The 24,873-nt window shown below is 35.6% G+C and overlaps 1 protein-coding gene across 1 annotated transcript in view; it reads left to right on the top strand.

The window, feature by feature from the left end:
- The window catches only part of LOC149778473 (hormone receptor 4-like), a 43,180-nt gene extending 25,490 nt beyond the window's left edge, over positions 1–17,690 (top strand). The window contains exons 5-6 of the mRNA XM_089939335.1: positions 6,943–7,984; positions 11,722–17,690. Coding sequence (XP_089795461.1) covers positions 6,943–7,984; positions 11,722–11,921 — 1,242 coding nt within the window. The 3' untranslated portion in view covers positions 11,922–17,690. The remainder of the gene's footprint in view (positions 1–6,942; positions 7,985–11,721) is intronic.
- Positions 17,691–24,873: the final 7,183 nt, after the last annotated feature.

Raw genomic sequence — 24,873 nt, 5'->3', positions numbered from 1 at the left:
ATTGGCAGGTCAGGAACAACATTAAGAGGAAGTTTCACTTGAAGATTCTTAAGGAAGTTTAAATGGCAACCATAGAAGACATTTGAGATGATCTACTTCAACATTAAGAAGTGAGAGACTTGTTTCTGGAGCTCAGAGAACCTGATCAGTTTTAAAAGCTGTGGTCCGACCCAGTGGTGGAGCACAAATAGACTTTAAGAGTGTTAGAATGGGTTGCTGTCGCCCTTAATAATGGATACTGAACATGCATTTTCATTGTAGTGAAATGGGAAGAAAATCTGCAGATACAGATAGAATCAACACTTTACTACCTGCACCAATTACAGAAAATTCTTACTTGGTGTTGTAAATCTTTGAGTTTGGTTGTTTTCTAGCCTAGAGATGCATTTCACAGTCAGCTCAAAAACTGGTCTTGGCAGATAGATCATTGATATAAGCCACATGTGAAGGTGAAGGATTTGAGCAGTGTAGAATAGATCCCTTCACAGCAGTAATTCCTGGGATCGCTGACCAGCAAGTTAAGATCATTGAACCATGATTACTGGAACCACGTGGGAGCTGCGAGTTCGACATACTTGGCTATGAAGAACTTGAGGGATTATTCTGTAAGGTGGGAAGATGTACATTGATTCTCACCTCGGCTTGAAGGCGGCACTGTCAGTGCCTGCTGTTTGGAAATTGGAGAGACATTAAAGGAAGCTTCTTGTTCAGGTACCATTGGCCACAGATGAAAAGTGTCTTTGTTACTGACTAATGTAGACACCATTCCATGAGGACTTCTCACCCATGTCTTGACAAGCTGTCTCATAGAACATTCCTCTTACCCATAATGTTGCAGCCTCTTTCTGATCATCCAATCAGAGAGAAGATGCATGAGTGTCTGCTTGGCATCTGAGATACGCTATGACCAATGTGTTGTCTGTAGAGACCATAATGCATCGATACCTTATGCAGTTAACAGACTCTTGAAATGCTAGAGAAACAGCTTACATTTGTTGATGCAGAGGGAAGTTGTTGACCGAGACATGTGCCCTATAGGACTACTTTCTAGATGAGCCCCCACAAGTTTATATTGACAGTGCTAAAAATGTCCAATAGCCTGACACCCGGGGTCACTCTAATTTTAGTTTGGGCCCATTCTGTATTCCAAGTGAGGTACCCGTCTGGCTTGTCGAAAAAAAATAGTTTGCCTAAGGAAACTTTGATTGCACTGATGAAATGAGTAAATGTACTTTCAGGGTGTTGACATACATGCCATAACATGGCACAATCTAAATCAGATTACCACAGTCCTATGTGAAATTGGGATCTGATTTTAATCAAATGGAAGCTTTGCTGAAAATATGATTTTGTACTCCCAAATCCCATGACATGGTCGTATTTCGAGAAAACACAATTTTCATTAATTAAAAAAACCTGTAGCATGTATAAACGGTAATCTGTAATGATTGGAATTGATAGAAAACTATCCCTTGGGCAGTTTAAATAACAGCAATCAAAGAAAAAGAGTTCAGATATGATATCAATGTTTCAAATTAACTGGCTGACAATAGCTAGTGAGATGTGTTGAAGGTTGCAGTGGGTGAACCCATTGTGCTAATTTGCATAGGTAGGATCAGGCAGTGGAACAACCCATTATAGGTAATATGATAGATGCATGTACAAGAATGAAAGTTATTATATATTATTGCCTTAAATAAGAATGTTTAAGCTGCTGTGTAATACATTTTTGACAAGTTTGTTAACAGCAGCAGTATTTTTTGAAGTCGGATTTTACTACATATATAGAATGCAAAGGATGATCATTTCACTTAAGGGAATAGTGTTCAAGTGTAATTAATTTTTGTTAAATTTATATTCAAATTGTAGCTGTTGCAACATTGTGCAACAATATTAAAAAAAGGGGAACTTTTGGGCTTGTGGAAATTGGAGTCCAGCATACCTGTCAACTTTTCAGAAGCCAAATAGTGAGAATAATATAAAAAAACATACAGATATTGGGACATAAAATAGGAAGGTTTTTACGCAGCATTTATTAAGCTCCTGTCTCAATAAATGTTGACCGATTTTCTATGTCCAGTAAGGACGTGCCAGAGGTGCTCACAGAAACTTGGGGGGGAGGGGAGGTACATAGTGGTCAGCCATGAAATTTTATGGATGTAGGCCAAAATATGTTTAAAGGTGAAATTGCAATGCCCATGGGATGTACCATTTTTGCCTGTGATATACCTTTTTTCCCCCCAGGACAAGCTCCCATTTTCTTGTTCTGGTCAGCTGTGGCTAAACTGCATAATAGGTAAAGGTTAGTCTTAAGTACACAAGCATAAGGCCAGTATGACTAATTAACAGTTAATCCTTATCATTGCATTTATCTTTTTTAAAAAGACAGCCCTTCAGACATACTTCAAAGAAACCATGTGATACTGTGTGTGTGTATATAAGCACCAGCAGTTGGTTCGCAAATAAACGATGCCATATTTTGTTGTAACTTACGATGCCTAGGCCTTCATTTTAGGAGTTAAAATCTGCAGTCACAAGTTACCGTACATGTTTTTCCACACATTTTATATCCCACCATACTTCCTTAGTTTTAATTCTTAAGGCATATAACCCTGTTTACTAAATAAAATATTTACTCTGAATTAGTTCTTTGGGGGCACATATACTGTGTGGTATATTTTGTTTTATTCCTTTTAATTTAATTTTGGTAATTAAAGTTTACATATATGGTAGAGGAATGTAAGGTGTTTACTGGCTGAGTTTCTTTGGCAGAAATGGAGATGAGATTTTGTTTGCAAACAAATTTAAACAGTATTCACAGTGATCATTCATGGGATTGAAACTAATTGTTGACAATTTTAAAAACAAACTTTTTACTATAGTACTGTTGTATGGGTTTAACAAATTTGAAATTAACATGAATGTTTAATCTTAACATTCTATTTACTGAAGAAAAAAAAACTTTATATAGTGTGATATTAATTATTTCATCACATCAGTATTTGCAAGTGATAAAATAGAATATGGTGTTTGTGGATTGGATACAGTATATCCATTTATGTATATTTTGGGGAGGTAGATATGAAAACTGACATATAATGTAATAATCAGGAGTTCTCTGCGAAAAATCAGGAGATATTATGAGATCAGGAGGTAGGTGTGGAAATACCTGCAAAATCGGGAGGTTTTTCTCCCGGCTTGAGAGTTGACAGATAGGAACTGTCCGGGCTTGTGGAATTTCAGTCAGGACTTGTGAGTTTATTTAAGTCAACAGCCCGTAGCCTGTGCCTAAAAAAGTTTTCTTTAAGCACTGATTGGAATCATCAGTGTAAAGGAAGGAGTAAGATTCTAGAGCATTTATTTTAACACTGGTCAGAAACCTGTCTCAGATGTGTTGAGACTTGCATCTTGAGGAGATCTAGGTAGACAGAGGGTCTTTATGAGGTCTGCTAGAAGCAAGAACTGGAGGGCACGCATATAATGCCTTTCTAGGGGAACTTAATTTGATGCCATATTCAGTGTCCACAGGAAAGAGAGGTAGAGACAAGTAGACAATGTCTTCTCATCCAATCATGCTGAGAGAGCAAGTATTTATGAGATTCAGTTGGAAGGAACATGGTCTGTTCTTTTACAGATGAGAAAACTTATCCACACGTAAAAGAAATTCTGAAATGAAATAAGATTCAACTTCTCCAGATTGGGAACTCATCCTGCTCAAATCATTGTCTTTTGACAGAGACATCTCTTAGAACTGAGGACATCATGAATCGACCAGTCATGGAAGTACCAGAGAATGGGAACTCCAGAGGACCTTAAATGAACCCCTGTTGCATCCATCATCCTGATGAAGGGAGTAAAGTTAGACCAAAAAGGAAGAGCCAGAGAAACCTGAAGAAATTTCATGTGGGCTTTGAAGATGGGGATGTGAAGATAAACATCCTAGATATCTATAGAGATTACCAAGTTGTTTGGACTGTTGGTATTTCTGACTAAGGTGGTCATCTCCATCTTGAACAGCTCTTCCAAAATGGGAGGGACCTATGATGAGTCAGAATGTTTCCTACAGTCTTTGAAACGAAGAAAATTCAGGAATAAAATCCTGGTCTTCTTAAGTTCTTCACTCTCTCCACTGCATCCTTTCTTATACAGGGAGTATACCTTTTTCTGTACAAGATACCTTTGAGAATGGTGGAACGAAATGGGGGTCCTATGAAGAGCTAGAGCAGTGCTGTCCAACCCTTTTGACACCATGGGCCACTGAAAAATGTTTTTCTTGAAGCCAAGGGCCACAGCAGAAAACTAAAAAGCAATGACTGTATAGCTGCTCGAGTTCTGGTGGGCCATTTAAAATCAGCCTGTGGGCCACGGGTTGGACAGCACTGAGTTAGGAGGACTCAAAAGCAAAGTCAGGCACCTACTGAGAAGAGGGTACTTTGCAGGAGAGGTCATGGCTCGCTAGGGACAACAATCTCTGTCCTTAGGGAAGGGAGAGGGGTCCATAGACTTCCTCTCCTGGCCTGTTCTGCCTCCTTATAATTAGAATGGTGGCCTTGTTTTTACCAATTAAGTTTGGCTTGATACTTCAACCAGGGACTTGGGGGCACCGAGTGGCAGAGTGGTCTAAAGCGCTCTTCGTTACGGATCACTGCCATCTCACCTCTGTCTGCGGCGGTTGGAGTCTAGGATTCAGCCAATGTGGGTATGTGAGAAAGCTCGCCAGTAGCTTCTCGTGGGTCGGTGGTTCTTTCCGGGGTTTTCCAGGGTTCTTCCTCCACCATTAATACTGGCCGCCATGTATAGCCTATCGTGTGCTGAAAAATGGCGTTAAACCCCACAACAACAACAACAACAACATCAACCAGGGACTGGTGTTGCTGATCCCTGATCCCTTCAATCCTGAAAAGTCACTGTAGGGATGAGCCCTCTGAATAGCATTTCTGTATTGAGAGGGGCAGCCAATAAAAGGCTTTGCAGTGATCCAGCAAAATCTTGGATGCCTCGCTCCTAAAGTGAAGGTATTATGTAGATTGTACCACAGACATCGACAGTGCATGTCTTGAGGTCTCGGCCACAACCTTATACAGTCTCTGCAAGGCTGCTGGAGATGTTTTCTTAAATAGATTGAAGGAGGTAAGTGAAAAAGGTAAGCATGCAAGGTATGTAGCTAGTGTTTGTGTCTTGAGTTCCATTGCTTCAAAGGCATTGATGGGGAGACTTAGGGGACCTGCGTCTATTGGCTGTGACCAGAGACTTTAGCCTAGAAGAAAGGACAGTCTACTGTCTGATTCCTTGTTTGAAGACAGCTTCTCATTTGGTTCCATGAGCTACGCAGATTGAAGGAGCAACATGGGTTGCACCTTCAAAAACCTCTTCAAACTGTGGAAGATAGTAACCTGCAAAGATCCTAAAGACTTCAGGACACACATCTGGGAAAAGTACCACCTGATCCTTCACCATCACATGGCTCAGGGATGTGATGAAGAAGGCGAACCCAACAGATAAGAAAGACCAGGTACGACAGGTTCTTCAGGGAATTCAGCTGTGTCCACAGAAATTGACAGTTCGTTGGCCAGTTTTCACTGTTGGGGCAAGGCAGGGAAGATGTGGGCCATAACTAGTCTGCAATCAATAGAGCCACAGCAAAGCTATCCGAGGTGGCATGAGCAGAAAAAGATGATGGCTAATTCCACCAGTTGGTGGTTGTTCTCAAGCTCTGTTGGGGTTGAAATGGAAGATTGGCACTATATGCCATACCTGATGATTGATGCTTGGTACTAGGTGCCCTGTGGTAATTACCTGGTGTCTGGTGACAGAATTATAGTAAATGCACTTCTATGACTGTAACTAGATGTATATCCCCTTGATCTAGTGCTTGGTACCTGATGACTATCATCTGACACACTACCAGTTCACCAGTTCATGTACTCTTGTACACTCTGACCTAATGACCAGTGATTGGGCAATGATTAGTCTGAAGTTGTAAACCTTATTTGAGAGTCTCTGTTTGTTGATCTCCAATCCAGTGAACGAGATTTTGCATGAACTTGAGGTCTGGTGATTCAAGGAGATGATAAATATGCTTCCATTGCATCAGGAAGGTGAGGCTCACTGTTTGGGGCTGGCTACTTCCCAGCATTGGGAAGTGCCAATGATCCCTCTCTCAGAGAACACCCTTGGTGGTAGTGGGTGGCTTCCTAACTCCGGGAAGTGCTGTGGCCCCATCTTGCAAATGGAAGAGTTCAGCTGAGAAGATTAAAAATGGCAACTTTCTGCAGAATCCTAAACTTCTTGGAGCACAATCTGCAAATGGAGCAACCATCTAGGCTTACACATGCAGTGCATGCAAGACAGGTGGTGTGAGTGTCCCACGCTGCATTTTATGCCCATGTTTTTCAACACCTTGCACGAATGAAAATATATAAATAAAAACAATGAACCAGAACAACAAAAGGGTAGGAAATGGAGAAAAAAAAGAGGGTTAGAAGTAAATATTATTAGAGGAATGGAACACAAGAAGCACTGTTTCTCAAGGGATGCACTCCATACCCTCAAAATTGATGAAAAGGGACACAAATAGATGAAAATAAAGCAAGGACTGGGGAGAAATTAACAAATACAACACAATAAAGGAAATGATTAACAGTAGAAAAATCACTAAATTCACAAAGTATTGAACATCCAATAGATGTATAAATGTTCAGAGTCCAAGGAAAAGATGGAAGATATTACTAAATTTTTTAACCGGACTAAGGTATCAGACTTGGAACATGTTTTTCTTTCTAAACCCCCAATTACTACTTGGAATAAGGAATAATAGATTAGATCAGGGACATGCATGAGAAAATATATAGCAATGCAATGATAGGTATTACATAATTAGAATTAAATTAGTTTTATCCCCCAAATAAATACATTTCTCACACACTTCATGATTTTTTACAGGTCAAGTACAAGAAGCACAAGCGAAGCAGCCAGTCGGGGAAAGTGTACAAGCAGAAAGTGGCACGTATCCACATGGAGAGCAGTCAGCAGATGATAATGGAGCCTGTATCATCAAAGCCACAGACTATCGCCAGTTTTACAACCAGCAGTGCATCAGATGTCCCAATTCCTTCAGGCTATGGTGGGCTACAGACTAGTTATTCCCAGGTCAGAGACCGTGTAGGGAGGGCAGAGAAGAAAGAAGGTCTTGATAATTACAGCCATGGTTTGCATGATTCATTTGATAGACATGAAGAACGGAATGACAACAGTTCAGGTAGTGGAATTTATTGCAAAGTAGTGAGGGGATGGGAGAATCATCAACATGAGGTCTCTCAAGTCATGGAAAAGGTTTCTGATGAGGGCACTGATACAGAGGTTAACATGGCCAAATCAGCAAGTCATCACACAACAGGTCAGTATGTAAACGAGGTTGAAATAAGACATTCCAGTTATTTTGAGAAGTTAGTGTCACCAACACATGTCCATCAGAAAAAGAGTAAGATTTCTTCTCTCATCTCTGAGCTTCTTCATTGTGATTCAATGCTTGACATTGCAAACTTACATGAAGTGACAAATTTCATTGGATCTGGAAAAGGGGTGACAGAAGTTCTGTGCAGACTAGGAGATGAAATTGTCATGAAGCTTGTCCACTGGACAAAGCAGCTGCCTTTCTACAGTGAATTAACTACAGACATTCATTCTCAGATGTTGTCAGACAAGTGGCATGAGCTACTGCTTTTAATCACCACTGCATATAAAGCTGTGACAGCATCAAAAAATATGGAGAAGCTTACATATGAAGAGCTTTATGCAGAGAACTTTGCAAAACTCCAGATGTACCTAAATCATATGTTCAGTAAGGACTTTGAACTTGAACAGCTCCAGGCCGAAGTTGGTGAAACCATGGGAAAGATTACACATGTTATGTTGAGATTTATCCAGATGCATCTCACAAGGGAAGAATTTGCATGTCTTCAGGTCATACTTCTTCTCAATTACAGTAAGTATTTTCATAGCATTTTTTGTCGTCTGCTGCAGCATATAGGTCCATAGCTCACCTGGCTGTCAGCTTACAGTATAGCCCCACGTCTGTCATGTGACCTGGCTGTAGTCGAGTCAGCTTACAGTATAGTTCTGCATCTGTCATGTGACCTGGCTGTAAGCCAGTTCAGCTTACAGTAAAGTCCTGCATATGTCCTGTGACCTGGCTGTAAGTTAAATCAGCTTATAGTATAGCCCCACATCTGTCATGTGACCTGGCTGTAGCCAAGTTAGCTTACATTATAGTTCTGCATCTGTCATGTGACCTGACTGTAAGCCAATTCAGCTTACAGTATCGCTCGCATCTGTCATGTGACCTGGATTTAAGTCAAATCAGTCCTCCTTTATCCATCATGTGCTGTGCATCCATTGATGGTGTTTTCACGCTCTGAAAAACCATAAGAAATTTAACAAAATTTGGCAGAGAAGATGCTTTTGTCAAGGGCATTGAAATTGATATAAATTATGCCATTCATCTTGCAAATATGGCCACCATTGCAAAATCTAGAAAAACCTTTTGAACAAGAGCTTCACAAAAATCACTAAGCAAATTAGACAGAAGGTATCCTTACATGTAATAATTATATTTTGTAAAACAACAAGAACAAAAATATGTCTGTAGTAAGCTCGATGTCATTTAATAGCTTTTTTCTTTGGGAGCCCGAAAATGAATTGTTTAATGATGGTCGGGGTATATTTTTGGTCTAGTCTTTTATAATGTGTAAATAATTGATGTTTCAGAAGCGTCATCTGTGCCTTCCTTACATCAGTGACATTTGCAATGGATGCAATCCAGATGATATTGAAGCAGGTTATGCAAACTTTGTTGTACATGTGTGTATCGTATAAAAGTGTTTAACTCTCTCCTGGGTTGTGGGGCTGTGTACGTCTGGGAGAGAGAGAGAGAGACCTTGCAATCGCACAAGTTTATGTACACAATGTATTGTGTGTCAAATCCATATTCTGTTGCTATGGTATTTGTTTCCCAGTGTCATTTTGTATACTTGATTATAAAGATGTAAAAAATTGAGAATCACATATAGACTGGTTTTTGTGATAATTATATTACCATATAAAGTATTTTTTTATGGATTTCAAACTTGCCAATCAGTCATGAAATTTGACCACAGTTACCTAGAAAAAACTTCAGACAGCAAGTTCTCAGATCATTTGAATGTTATTACATTCTACATGAAGGGTTTTCAGATTTGTACAAATTATGTTATTATGCCATCCAATGTGGCCACCATTATTAAAAACAGAAAAGCTTTTAAGTGATTTTTTGTCAAAAATCATTCAACAGAATTTGACCAAATTTAATGAAAATCATCCGGTACAAAGGGCTTTACAATTTTATACAAATGACGCCTATCAGCTATCAGAAATATGCCCACCATTACTAAAAGCAGACCTTTTAAGCTGCTTCATTAAAATTGCCAGACAGAATTGGACTATAGTTGACACAAGGGACCTTAGCTCAAGGGCCTTTCCATTTTACACAAAGGATACCAGTCTGCCATCAATTATTGCTACCAATATAAAAAGAAATATAAAATGTTTTAAACAATGTTATCATGAAAAAGTGCTCCACAGAACTCCCATTCCAGTACTACAGTACATAATTCACAGAATTCCCTTTCCTGTACTACAATACTTAATTCTCATATCAAAATTGCCACGTTGTTATGTTTCTGAAGATGACTTACCACATGTATGTAAAAAAATAAGGGAGCATGTATATATCAGTACATCATTTTCAGGGTAAACTTAAATGAAACTTTATTCACACATGCTCATGAAGTTCACTGTGTATGTGCTTGCAAATTTGTGATCGTGATGAACCATTTGCTTTCCTCTAGTCCACTAGACTACCTGTCATTCAACTTGTGGATACTTGGCTATAAATGCAATGTCTGTGCCCATTGTTTGTCAAGTAAATCATTATCCAGTCATATTGCACCTTCATAAATATTTTGGGGGAGGTGTGTCATGCAGATGAGTATAGTGGCTTTTTGTGTACACTAATTGGTGAGTGTATGATGTACCTCTTTATGGTGGCTTGTTATTTCATGTACACAGAATTGTTCCTGTGTAATGTTCTTTTTATGATAGTCTTATTTTGTGTGCACAGATTGGTGTGTGTGTGATGTACCTTTTATGAAAGTCTTCTTATTTCACTACACAGATTTTTGGGTGTACAGTGTACCTTTTATGCTAGTCTTGTTATTTTATGTACACAGATTTGTGGGTGTACAGTGTACCTTTAATGGTAGCCTTGTTATTTTGTGTACACAGGTTAGTGGGTGTGTAATATACCTTTCATGGTAGTCTTGTTATATTGTGTACACAGATTAGTGGGTGTGTAATATACCTTTTATGGTAGTCTTGTTATTTTGTGTACACAGACTGGTGGGTGTACAGTGTACCTTTAATGGTAGCCTTGTTATTTTGTGTACACAGGTTAGTGCGTGTGTAATATACCTTTCATGGTAGTCTTGTTATTTTGTGTACTCAGACTGGTGGGTGTACAGTGTACCTCTTATGTAGTATTGTTATTTTGTGTACACTGATTAGTGGGTGTGTAATATACCTTTTATGGTAGTCTTGTTATTTTGTGTACACAGACTGGTGGGTGTACAGTGTACCTTTAATGGTAGCCTTGTTATTTTGTGTACACAGATTAGTGGGTGTGTAATATACCTTTTATGGTAGTCTTGTTATTTTGTGTACACAGACTGGTGGTTGTACAGTGTACCTTTAATGATAGTCTTGTTATTTTGTGTACACAGATTAGTAGGTGTGTAATATACCTTTTATGGTAGTCTTGTTATTTTGTGTACACAGACTGGTGGGTGTACAGTGTACCTTTAATGATAGTCTTGTTATTTTGTGTACACAGATTAATGGGTGTGTAATATACCTTTTATGGTAGTCTTGTTATTTTGTGTACACAGATTAATGGGTGTGTAATATACCTTTTATGGTAGTATTGTTATTTTGTGTACACTGATTAGTGGGTGTGTAATATACCTTTTATGGTAGTCTTGTTATTTTGTGTACACAGACTGGTGGGTGTACAGTATACCTTTAATGGTAGCCTTGTTATTTTGTGTACACAGATTAGTAGGTGTGTAATATACCTTTTATGGTAGCCTTGTTATTTTGTGTACACAGATTAGTAGGTGTGTAATATACCTTTCATGGTAGCCTTGTTATTTTGTGTACACAGATTAGTAGGTGTGTAATATACCTTTTATGGTAGCCTTGTTATTTTGTGTACACAGATTAGTAGGTGTGTAATATACCTTTTATGGTAGCCTTGTTATTTTGTGTACACAGATTAGTACGTGTGTAATATACCTTTTATGGTAGTCATAATAGTCTTGAAGTTGTTGAGTGAAGTTAATTACTGCAATGTTCTCACAACTGATCGTCAACTTATTTTGACATAGACAATTTATAAATATAAAATGTTGAAGTAACCTACCCCAAGTCAAACATGGCAAACCCTACCTCAAGCGAAACATATAATAGAGGAGCCACTGTTGAGCAAATCCTGACTAACTTCATTAAAATTAAATTGTCTTGCAGATTTTGAGGTTATACCCTAGTCAGGTCTCAAGAATAATACATGGCCAGTTTGGTTAAAAATATTTGCCAAGAATTGTTAACAAATTCTGATTTTGTTTATTTCAGCAGGAACAACACCTAACAAACAGCTGGAGTCTGTACAAGATAGGTACAGTACCGCATTGCAGGATTTTATCAGGGAGCAATTTTCTGCTGAGCCAAATCGCTATGGAGAACTTCTGCTTCTTTTGCCTCACATTCAGACAGCATCAGCCCTGCTCCTTCAAAGCAAAATGATTTACATACCATTCTTCCTCAATGCTTGATCTGCGACAGCTTAACAGAATTTACAGTGCTTCAACATAGCTCATGATATTTATATGTCTCACCATAACAGTCTTAGGGCATATACTGTTACCCTTGTTTATCCATCAGTCAGTCCATTATGCCTTGGTTTTATTATGTGTTCAGTTATCAGGTACTGTGGTGAGGAATGTACTATTACCCTGGTACATCCATCACACAGTAATGTTTTATATTTAGTTAAGTATCAGGCACTATGGTGGAGCATGTACAGTTACCCTTGGTAATGTTATATATTTAGTTCAACATCAGGCACTATGGTGGAGCATGTATGGTTACCCTTGGTAATGTTATATATTAATTAGTTCAGTATCAGGTACTGTAATGGAGCATGTACAGTTACCATTGGTAATATTATATATTTAGTTCAGTATCAGGCACTATGGCGAGGCATTTGGTCATGTACTGTTACCCTTTTACATCTATCACATGGTAATGTTATATATTTAGTTCAGTACTAGGCACCTATGGTGGAGCATGTATGGTTACCCTTGGTAATGTTATATATTTAGTTCAGTATCAGGCACTGTGGTGGAGCATGTACAATTACCCTTGGTAATGTTATATATTTAGTTCAGGATCAGGCACAATGGCAGAGCATGTATGGTTACCCTTGGTAATGTTATATATTTAGTTCAGTATCAGGCACTGTGGTGGAGCATGTACTGTTACATGGTTCATTCGTCTGTCCACCCATTACACTTTGGTTATATTATATGTTTAGTTTAGTTCTGACACTGTTGTAGGGCATGAACTGTTACTATGTCTTTGTATCCATTACATCTTGGTCATGTTCTGTATTTAGGCCAGTATCAAACACTGAAAGCATTTGTAGTTCTAACACAGAAACATGACACTAAAGCGAATCTTGCAATTACCAGAATCAGGAAAGATGGAATGCTCGCTTGCTTTGTGCAAGAAATGAACATTTACACATGGACAGAGTACTTGGTTATAAGAAATACTTCATTATAGTTAATGATTCTAATAAAAACAGAATTCTTTTTTTTCAGCGAGAGACTACTGAAAAAACTGAAATTACTTCTTTGCCTTTATTGGTGACAATGTGATACTTCTGTCTGGCCATCACTTTCCTAAACCACTGGGTGGGAATTAATCACAATCGGTTGACAGGTTGACAATGTGATACTTCTGTCTGGCTATCACTTTCCTAAACCACTGGGTGGGAATTAATCACAATCGGTTGACAGGTTGACAATGTGATACTTCTGTCTGGCCATCACTTTCCTAAACCACTGGGTGGGAATTAATCACAATTGGTTGACATTGCTCATCTGGTAGCTATCTATGAAGAGAGTATTATTATTACTAGCACCTCCCACAGGGGCCCTGGAAGGACTTAAGGGGAAAATACCAAAAAAATGCAATTTTAATGACAGTGATAATTTATTTGTTTAGATGGATACATTCTGTCATAGGAAGAAAACTAATATATGCAAGAGATTTTGTGTTGCAACCTTTAAATCTCTATCTGGAGAAAGTGTCCTCATTGTTGAAACATGATATAGATAAAACCATATTCTGAAAGAGTGGCTTCATCTGATGTAGCTGTCAAACCCTGTGACTTTTCACCAGTTAACTCTATCACACCATGCCATGGTATCCTGGGACTTACAAAAGTTGTCAGAATTCAATTTTTCTTAGATGCTGTTTTTTTCTCCCGCTTGCAAAGAAAAAGGGACCAAGAGGTGACATTTAGGGGGCCATTCTGACTTGTAGCAGATCATTCCCAGTTATTTCATCATTTACTATTTTTACAATCAATTTCCTTCAAACTACATCAGTAATCTTGTTGTAATGTTTCTTGTTGAAACCAAATTGTTCTTAAATTTCATTTTCTTATTCAATAAGCACAAGAATTTCCTACAGACCGTAGTTAAAATGATATAGTGCCAACACACAGTTCCATCATTAGTGTTTTCTTTATGATTTCTCATATTTGCAAAACAAAATTAATGAAATCTAAAGGTTTTTTGGGTCATTTTATAACAAAACATTTTATTGTGATATGACTTCATAGGCCGTCTGACCCTCCTGGTATTTGACATTTAGGTACTCACTGATCACGTGATCATTTAATTTCAGTTCATTTGTTTCCTTTGGCCTCTAAAGACATTGTATTTTCATTTTTACTTGGGTTATCAGTTGTATTCTACATGTATTCAGCTTGGGTTATCAGTTGTATTCTACACATATTCAGCTTGGGTTATCAGTTGTATTCTACATGTATTCAGCTTGGGTTATCAGTTGTATTCTACGTGTATTCAGCTTGGGTTATCAGTTGTATTCTACATGTATTCAGCACAAAAAAGTCACATATTTTTCTCATTCTTTACAATCCACTCTTAGAGCTGTATGATAAGTACAAGGCAATCTTAATGAGATACACTCATAAATGTAACTAAATCCATGGAACCTAACGTCATATCAGAATAATCGAGGTAATCTTAATGAAATAGACTCCTCATGTGCATGTTATACAACTATATAGCTGAATATAGCATGGAATCTTGTGTCTTATATCAGAAAAAACCCCAGATATATATCTATGTTTTGTATGATTACTGTAACGTGTATTATAAATACTGGAGGAATAATATAATAATAATAATTCTGTATATATGTATTTTCCATTTAAAAAATTCTTCTTTATTTTATGAAATATATGTATCTGACATTCCAGTACAAATATGTATTGCCAAAACAAGTGACAAGAAATATTTGTCATTGTCAAAGTTTATTCAATTTATGTATACCTTCATCACTAGATAAATAACATTATCATCTCTCTGTCATAGGGTTTGTTGTCAGCTGTTTCTTGTCAGTGTGTCTTCTCCGACTTCAAGAAGTAAATAAATGGGAAATTGATGAACACTGTCATTAAAGAGATTATGTGATATATGTAGGTATATGGAGATTTCTTCAGTGACTTCCCCCCCCCCACTGTTATGGAGGATGCGTGTTGAAATTGTCATATCCATCCATCTGGGTATTGCGAACCATGGTATAACACAGTATTTCTAAAGATGTGCATATTGACAGATTTTTTGCTTCATGATGTTTGTGGAGTTATTGCCCATTTTACTTCATAATGTTTGTGGAGTTACTGCCCATTTTACTTCATGATGTTTGTGGAGTTATTGCCCATTTTGCTTCATGATGTTTGTGGAGTTATTGCCCATTATATTTTATGATGTTTGTGGAGTTATTGCCCATTTTGCTTTATGATGTTTGTGTGGAGTTAATGCCCATTTTACTTTATATTGTTTGTGGAGTTATTGCCCATTTTTCTTTATGATAATTTGTGGGGTTATTGCCCATTTTAGCTCATAGCAGATGCAATATATGACATAATTTTGGGAAAGAAAACACTCTTGCTGTGGAACTTGTTACATATTATGATTATCATTAGAAAATATGTTTATATAGACTTTTTTTATAATCTTGAAAATCCTCGAATTTGAGGGGTTGCCTTTGAAGGCAACTAAAAAATGTTGGTTTTATACCTAAAAACCCTCCACCTGAATTCGTTTCAAAATTCGTTTTTCCAAAAATTCCTTGAATTTTTCTGAAGAAATACAAACTAAACAACTGAAGAAAAAAAAAGGTCAATTTTCACTTGAGAGTTTTTGTTATTTATGTGTTGTCTAATAAATAAATAGATGAAATAGCACACAACATCAATAGTTAACAAAATAACCATGTGGAGAAGGTTCAGTTAATGTAAGATGAAATAATCCATGAAAACTTAGAAGTTCCTGTGAAAAATGACTCAACCTATGATAGACACTGTTTCATTATGGTGGTAGTTGTGGGATGTGTGAAAGGCAGGGGTATATTTATGAGAGTAAATTGCTAACCATTCTTTTGATTTTAAATTTTTTATGTTGAGCATTTTGTTTTCTCAAGGATTTTGATTGTTTTGATTTATTCACAGTAAATATGAGTAAGTACTTTTCTTATCAATATTGTACAAATTATTGTCCTAGATTTTTACAACAATTTCTGTGCCATCACTTGAAATAAACCAAAACACAATACAAATTTCAACAATAACTGAGGAGTTTCATGATATTTGCCCAATACAGCAAGAACATGTATTGAAAAATCTTTTAAGCATGAGCTTAATATACCAGTAGTATAATGTATTTTGTTAAACTACAAGAGAACATTTGTTCTTTTGCCTTTGTTAATATTTTCAATATAAATTGTAATTTTTGTATTCACTTACATTCCCCATTTCTTTTCATAATGCACTTGCATTCAAATCAAGATGCAAATTATATGCACATCATTCTTATAAATGAATTGCCTTGACATATACATGTACAAAAATAAATGCCAAATCCAAGCTAGATATTGTCACCACTTTGCTGGTAATTAACTTTATCTAGGGCCTGACTTAATAGCGTGTTGTAATTGAATTTATCTAGGGCCTGACTTAATAGCATGTTGTAATTGAATTTATCTTTGGTTGGACTTCTGTAGTATGCTGGTAATTGACTTTATCCAGGGTTGGACTTTATAGCATGCTGGTAATTGACTTTATCTAGGGCCTGACTTAATAGCATGTTGTAATTGAATTTATCTTTGGTTGGACTTTTGTAGCATGCTGGTAATTGACTTTATCCACGGTTGGACTTTATAGCATGCTGGTAATTGACTTTATCTAGGGCCTGACTTAATAGCATGTTGTAATTAACTTTATCTAGGGTCTGACTTTATAGCATGCTGGTAATTGACTTTATCTAGGGTTGGACTTTGTAGCATGCTGGTAATTGACTTTATCTAGGGCCTGATTTAATAGCATGTTGTAATTAACTTTATTTAGGGTCTGACTTTATAGCATGCTGGTAATTGACTTTATCCAGGGTTGGACTTTGTAGCATGTTGGTAATTGAATTTATCTAAGGTATGACTCTATAGCATGCTGGTAATTGACTTTATGCAGGGTCTGACTTCATAGCATGCTGGTAATTGACTTTATCTAGGGTGTGTCTTTATAGCATGCTGGTAACTGACTTTATCTAGGGTCTGATATCTGCACTGCACTTTTCATCACAGGCAGCATCCATTTTCTTACAAAAGCCTGTAAAATGAAAATGTAATGCATAAGTGTACAGTAAAAAATACATTTTTGTAGATGTAAATCTTTCTACTAACTAGGCTGTGAGTTAACATATATTGTAATAATGACATTGCATGCACAATCAACTTAAGAAATTGCTGTTTTTGACATATATATATGGAAAGGTTATGAAATATGTAGCTGTAGATAAAGATGACATGGTTACCTATTGCTGTGTAACAACCATCAAAGTAGAGTGTGATATTCTCTCTTCCTTCAAAATATGTTTGTGGACTTGGACATGGCGATCATTTACTAGTGCCTCTGCCTTAACACAATGCTTTTGCAACATCTTAAGACCCCATTGCTGTGACCTGGTCCAACATTAGCCTGGCATTCTGCATAGTGAAATGGTGGAGGGGGGACATGCCTTTCCTGCACCATCCTAGGAAGCGAATACTCTGTGACCAGTTCACCAGAATTCTGGTTCAGCCATGTGATTGACAGAATATTAACCTGACTAAGAAGATAGACTGATAGAATATCCTGATAGACTAACAAGATAGACTGATAGAATGTCTTACAGACTAATAAGATAGACTGATAGAATATCCTGATAGACTAACAAGATAGACTGATAGAATATCCTGATAGACTAATAAGATAGACTGATAGAATATCCTGATAGGCTAACAAGATAGACTGATAGAATATCCTGATAGGCTAACAAGATAGACTGATAGAATATCTTACAGACTAGTAAGATAGACTGATAGAATATCTTACAGACTAATAAGATAGACTGATAGAATATCTTACAGACTAATAAAATAGACTGATAGAATATCTTACAGACTAATAAGATAGACTGATAGAATATCTTACAGACTAATAAAATAGACTGATAGAATATCTTACAGACTAATAAGATAGACTGATAGAATATCTTACAGACTAATAAGATAGACTGATAGAATATCTTACAGAATAATAAGATAGACTGATAGAATATCTTACAGACTAATAAGATAGACTGATAGAATGTTTTACAGACTAATAAGATAGACTGATAGAATATCCTGATAGACTAACAAGATAGACTGATAGAATATCCTGATAGGCTAACAAGATAGACTGATAGAATGTCTTACAGACTAATAAGATAGACTGATAGAATGTCCTGATAGACTAACAAGATAGACTGATAGAATATCCTGATAGGCTAACAAGATAGACTGATAGAATGTCTTACAGACTAATAAGATAGACTGATAGAATATCCTGATAGACTAACAAGATAGACATAGACTGATAGAATATCCTGATAGGCTAACAAGATAGACTGATAGAATGTCTTACAGACTAATAAGATAGACTGATAGAATATCCTGATAGACTAACAAGATAGACTGATAGAATATCCTGATAGACTAACAAGATTGATAGAATATCCTGATAGACTAACAAGAGAGACTGATAGAATGTCTTACAGACTAATAAGATAGACTGATAGAATATCCTGATAGACTAAGAAGATAGACTGATAGAATATCCTGATAGACTAACAAGATAGACTGATAGAATATCCTGATAGACTAACAAGATAGACTGATAGAATATCCTGATAGACTAACAAGATAGACTAATATAATATCCTGATAGACTAAGAAGATAGACTGATAGAATATCCATATAGACTAAGAAGATAGACTGATAGAATATCCTGATAGACTAACAAGATAGACTGATAGAATGTCCTGATAGACTAAGAAGATAGACTGATAGAATATCCTGATAGACTAAGAAGATAGACTGATAGAATATCCTGATAGACTAACAAGATAGACTGATAGAATATCCTGATAGACTAAGAAGATAGACTAATATAATATCCTGATAGACTAACAAGATAGACTGATAGAATATTCTGATAGACTAAGAAGATAGACTGATAGAATATCCATATAGACTAAGAAGATAGACTGATAGAATATCCTGATAGACTAACAAGATAGACTGATAGAATATCCTTATAGACTAACAAGACAGACTGATAGAATATCCTTATAGACTAAGAAGACAGACTGATATAATATCATTATAGACTAACAAGATAGACTGATAGAATATCCTTATAGACTAACAAGATAGACTGATAGACTAAAAAGATAAACTAATATAATATCCCTATAGACTGATGGAATTTGATGATACACTGATAAGATATCCAGATAGACTGATAGAATATCCTTATATGCTGACAGTACCCTGATGGGCTGTTAAAATAACCTGCTACGATGAACCCAAGGTAATTGAACAAAACAAACAACATTTTTATAATTGCCACATGTTGATGAGTATTGTTGATTCAAGACAAAAATATTACTGATAAATAATGAACAAAATATATAGGCTTTAAGTCAGATTTGTGTTGACTTCACACAATCAAATGAATATCTCATCATGGGAATATGTTATATTATTACACACTATAGATTATATGTAGTGTTATTATTACATTAGATTATGCATAGTTGTATATTACCTGTACACACTATCAATTATGCATAGTTGTATTATTACCTGTACACACTATTGATTATGCATAGTTGTATTATTACCAGTACACTATCAATTATGCATAGTTATATTATTACCTGTACACACTATCAATTATGCATAGTTGTAATATTACCAGAACACACTATTGATACATAGTTGTATTATTACCAGTACACTATCAATTATGCATAGTTATATTATTACCAGTACACACTATCAATTATGCATAGTTGTATTATTACCTGTACACACTATCAATTATGCATAGTTATATTATTACCTGTACACACTATCAATTATGCATAGTTGTAATATTACCAGAACACACTATTGATACATAGTTGTATTATTACCAGTACACTATCAATTATGCATAGTTATATTATTACCAGTACACACTATCAATTATGCATAGTTGTATTATTACCTGTACACACTATCAATTATGCATAGTTATATTATTACCTGTACACACTATCAATTATGCATAGTTGTAATATTACCAGAACACACTATTGATACATAGTTGTATTATTACCAGTACACTATCAATTATGCATAGTTATATTATTACCTGTACACACTATCAATTATGCATAGTTATATTATTACCTGTACACACTATCAATTATGCATAGTTATATTATTACCTGTACACACTATCAATTATGCATAGTTGTAATATTACCAGAACACACTATTGATACATAGTTGTATTATTACCACTACACTATCAATTATGCATAGTTATATTATTACCTGTACACACTATCAATTATGCATAGTTGTAATATTACCAGAACACACTATTGATACATAGTTGTATTATTACCAGTACACACTATCAATTATGCATAGTTGTATTATTACCAGTACACACTATCGATTATGCATAGTTATATTATTACCAGAACACACTATTGTTGCATAGTTGCATTATTACCAGTACACACTATTGATTATGCATAGTTATATTATTACCAGTACACACTGTTGATTATGCATGGTTATATTATTACCAGAACACACTATCGATGCATAGTTGTAATATTACCAGTCCACACTATTGATTATGCAGTTATATTATTACCAGTACACACTATTGATTATGCAGTTATATTATTACCAGTACACACTATCGATTATGCATAGTTATATTATTACTAGTACACACTATTGATTATGCATAGTTATATTATTACCAGAATACACTATTGATTATGCATAGTTATATTATTACCAGTACACACTATCAAGTATGCAGTTATATTATTACCAGTACACACTATCAATTATGCACAGTTGTATTATTACACACTATAGATTATGCATGGTGTTATTATTACCAGTACACACTGTTGATTATGCATAGTTATATTATTACCAGAACACACTATCGATGCATAGTTGTATTATTACCAGTACACACTATTGATTTTGCATAGTTATATTATTACCAGTACACACTATCGATTATGCATTGTTGTATTATTACCAATACACACTATCGATTATGCTTTGTTGTATTATTACCAGAACACACTATTGATGCATAGTTGTATTATTACCAGTACACACTATTGATTATGCATAGTTATATTATTACCTGTACACACTATCAATTATGCATAGTTGTATTATTACCAGTACACACTATCAATTATGCATAGTTATATTACTACCAGTACACACTATCAATTATGCATAGTTATATTATTACCAGAACACACTATTGATTATGCATAGTTATATTATTACCAGTACACACTATCAAGTATGCATAGTTATATTATTACCAATACACACTATTGATTATCCATAGTTATATTATTACACACTATTATGCATAGTTGTTTTATTATCAACATATAATAGGTATTTCTATCAGTAATCATGCAAATATAAAGTCAGGGTCTAGGACTCAATATGTATCATTACAATTTTATTGATTACAAGACCAGGGGGTGGAGGGGTTGTGGATAGAGCTGAATGCAGTTACAGATTACATAGTAGATTATTTAAATTTACTCTATATTTGTGCACACAATTATACATATATGTACAATAGATCTACAAATGTATATGTTATTTAGTGATTGGCACAGTTATTTTCCAAACTAAGTTTAATTTTGAGACATATTTTGCTTCTAACCTATTGTCTTTTTCAACCTGCAATGAACACTGGTTTTTATACAGGCGAAGTGGGGCTTCTCCCTTCTATTCGCAGATTATGAGAATATATAAAGCAGAATATCATCCACAGATCGGCTTTGCTCTTGCATATTTAAACCATTCTAATTTCTTTGGATGCTGCCCATACTTGGAAAAATGGAGTGAGCAACGGAAACTTACAGTTTCAGTCTTTTATACAACAGTGAGTGTAAACTGCCTTTCGGAGTATCCTGAGGCATTGTAGGGGATTACTCTGCACCCAAAGTCAACACAGTATGGCAGAGTATTGATGAAGCATTAAATTTCACAGTCGATAGATCTCAGCAGTTGCCACTATACTCTTCAGGCAAGTGTGTATGATGTCACCTGAGGAAATTACTGATCAATGACCAGTGGGTATTTGTTTAAAAAAAATTATGTTTGCATGTCTTTTGTCAGAATAAGGTAGAATTTATGATTAGAAATGTATAATTATGTTTGAATGCATATAAATATGTATAAATAATATAAATATGTATAAATACATATAAATATGTACAAATATGTATAAATACATATAAATATGTATAAATACATATAAATATGTACAAATATGTATAAATACATATAAATATGTATAAATAGTATAAATATGTATAAATACGTATAAATATGTACAAATATGTATAAATACATATAAATATGTATAAATAGTATAAATATGTTTAAATACACATAAATATATATAAATACATATAAATATGTATAAATACATATAAATATGTACAAATATGTATAAATACATATAAATATGTACAAATATGTATAAATACATATAAATATGTATAAATACATATAAATATGTACAAATATGTATAAATACATATAAATACATACAAATATGTATAAATACCCTTCAGTTAGAGATCTTATTGTGTTAATTACAATCAAGGCATTGAACCACTTTTGCCGTATATTTGTTGCAGTCATGTATACCAGTAGTGATAGATACCTGGCAGCATTCTGTATACAGAGTGCTAGGGCAGAGTAAGTAGAAATATTGTAGATACCTGTCAGCATTCTGTATACAAAGCGCTAGGGCAGAGTAAGTAGAAATCTTGTAGATACCTGTCAGCATTCTGTATACAAAGCGCTAGGGCAGAGTAAGTAGAAATCTTGTAGATACCTGTCAGCATTCTGTATACAAAGCGCTAGGGCAGAGTAAGTTGAAATCTTGCTGATCCTGGAATAGTACTAGTAGTAAATGGTTGTCTTCATAAGCAGTATTGGGGTCTATTGGGAAATATATAGTGGGGATTATTTGTGCTTTATAACCAGGAGAGAAGAACACAGTACAATAAGCTGTATTGGGGTCCTTAAGGAAGGTCTAGCAGGGCTATGAAGCTGTGTCATAAACCTGAGTTAAAAAGGCTGGGAAACTATCAGAAACTTTGGAGTTGATATACAACCGTATTGGGATTTGTACAGCTTTATTGACCTAGAGAGCTGCTTGGTGGAATTTGTACAGCTCTATTGACCTAGAGAGCTGCTTGGTGGAATTTCTACAGCTTTATTGACCTAGAGAGCTGCTTGGTGGAATTTGTACAGCTTTATTGACCTGGAGAGCTGCTTGGTGGAATTTGTACAGCTCTATTGACCTAGAGAGCTGCTTGGTGGAATTTGTACAGCTCTATTGACCTAGAGAGCACATTGTTTCACCTAAACTGCTTGGTGGAATTTCACCAGACATGGTTTATTACTTGTGCATATGATAACCACATGCAAGATGGATACTATTTTGGTTCCTTTCCATATAGTCCACCAGGGTGGATTGTTGGACAGGCTTTAAAGGTGCAAGGTACTTACATTTTCATTACAGTGACATTTCTAGATATTTTGTGACAATATGTGACTGGGTCCAATTTTTTATGCCTAGGTTAATGTCCAAGGGAGGGGATGATGGTGTGACATTTGAAGGTAATCTGCAGAACCGTAATTGTTGCTCACTGTTTTATATTTGACTACATTCATTTGAAACAAATCTTGTATCAGAAGATTAAACTCTTAATTTTAATTTATTTTAAAAAACCCACTTTGATTACAGCTGTTCATTTTGCACAGTTTATTAATGTCCTGGATTTGGCTCTGTTGGTCATAGATCAGGAGAGCTTATGAGATGGTCTGTTGTGTGTCCTCCAGCATCTGTCTTTCATGCATATGTTAGCACAAGTTTGTTATTGCTAAACTTAGTCTACTTGGAGTGTGCTATCTTGAAAATCTTGTTATTGCCACCACTCTGGAATTTAACTTAAAGACTTCTTATGATATCTGGTTGGCTTTAAATGAAAATGGTGCTAATCCGACATACAATATGGCTTGTTATTGTTACATCTGCTGAACAAGAAATACTATCAAGGGCTTTTCACAGGAAGACTTCCTATGATGTTAGATTAGTTTTAAATGAAAATAATGTCAGTTCAACCTCCAGTATGGCTACTTTGGCAGTCATATAGAAAATCTTGTTAGTCCTAAATGGAAAGTCATATCAGAATAGGATTTTCACCAGATTATTTATAGTGGCTACTTTACTGGGTTCTAAAGGAAATGGGTTCTTATCAGACATCCAATATCAGAATCTAATTGTGACTCCTGAATGGATTGTCATATGCATTTTCATAAAAGACTTCTTTTGATGCCCAGTTGGTCGCAATCATATTGCCTTATGGGCTTAGTCAGATGCTCAGATGCACTCTCCCTTAAATCATACAAGGCAACTGATGGAGATGAGAGCTGCATTTGTGCAGTCATTGACATACCAAAAGCATGACCAAAAATGAATGGGTTTGGATCAACTTGGGTTGGCTACCATGGTAAATTATTAGGCAGGGCACTTTACTCCAATTACCTTGGTACTAAATAACCTGCTAACATTGATGTGCCATAAGACACCAAACCAAAACGGTACTAGGCTTAATTAAGGTTTAGCAACACTGATGTCCATCTCGAAAATTATATGCTACCACTGAATTTGTGATCATATTGCCATGTAGTTTTCACCAAACCATTTCTTGTGATGTCTAGTTGGTCTCAAATGAAAATAGCACTGATCTTAC

The sequence above is a fragment of the Sinohyriopsis cumingii genome, chromosome 17 (assembly GCF_028554795.1).
Source record: "Sinohyriopsis cumingii isolate HCF-2022 chromosome 17, ASM2855479v2, whole genome shotgun sequence".
Taxonomy (NCBI): Eukaryota; Metazoa; Mollusca; class Bivalvia; order Unionida; family Unionidae; genus Sinohyriopsis; species Sinohyriopsis cumingii.
The sequence above is the reverse complement of the archived record's forward strand: the minus strand, read 5'-3'. Positions and strand labels throughout refer to the sequence as shown.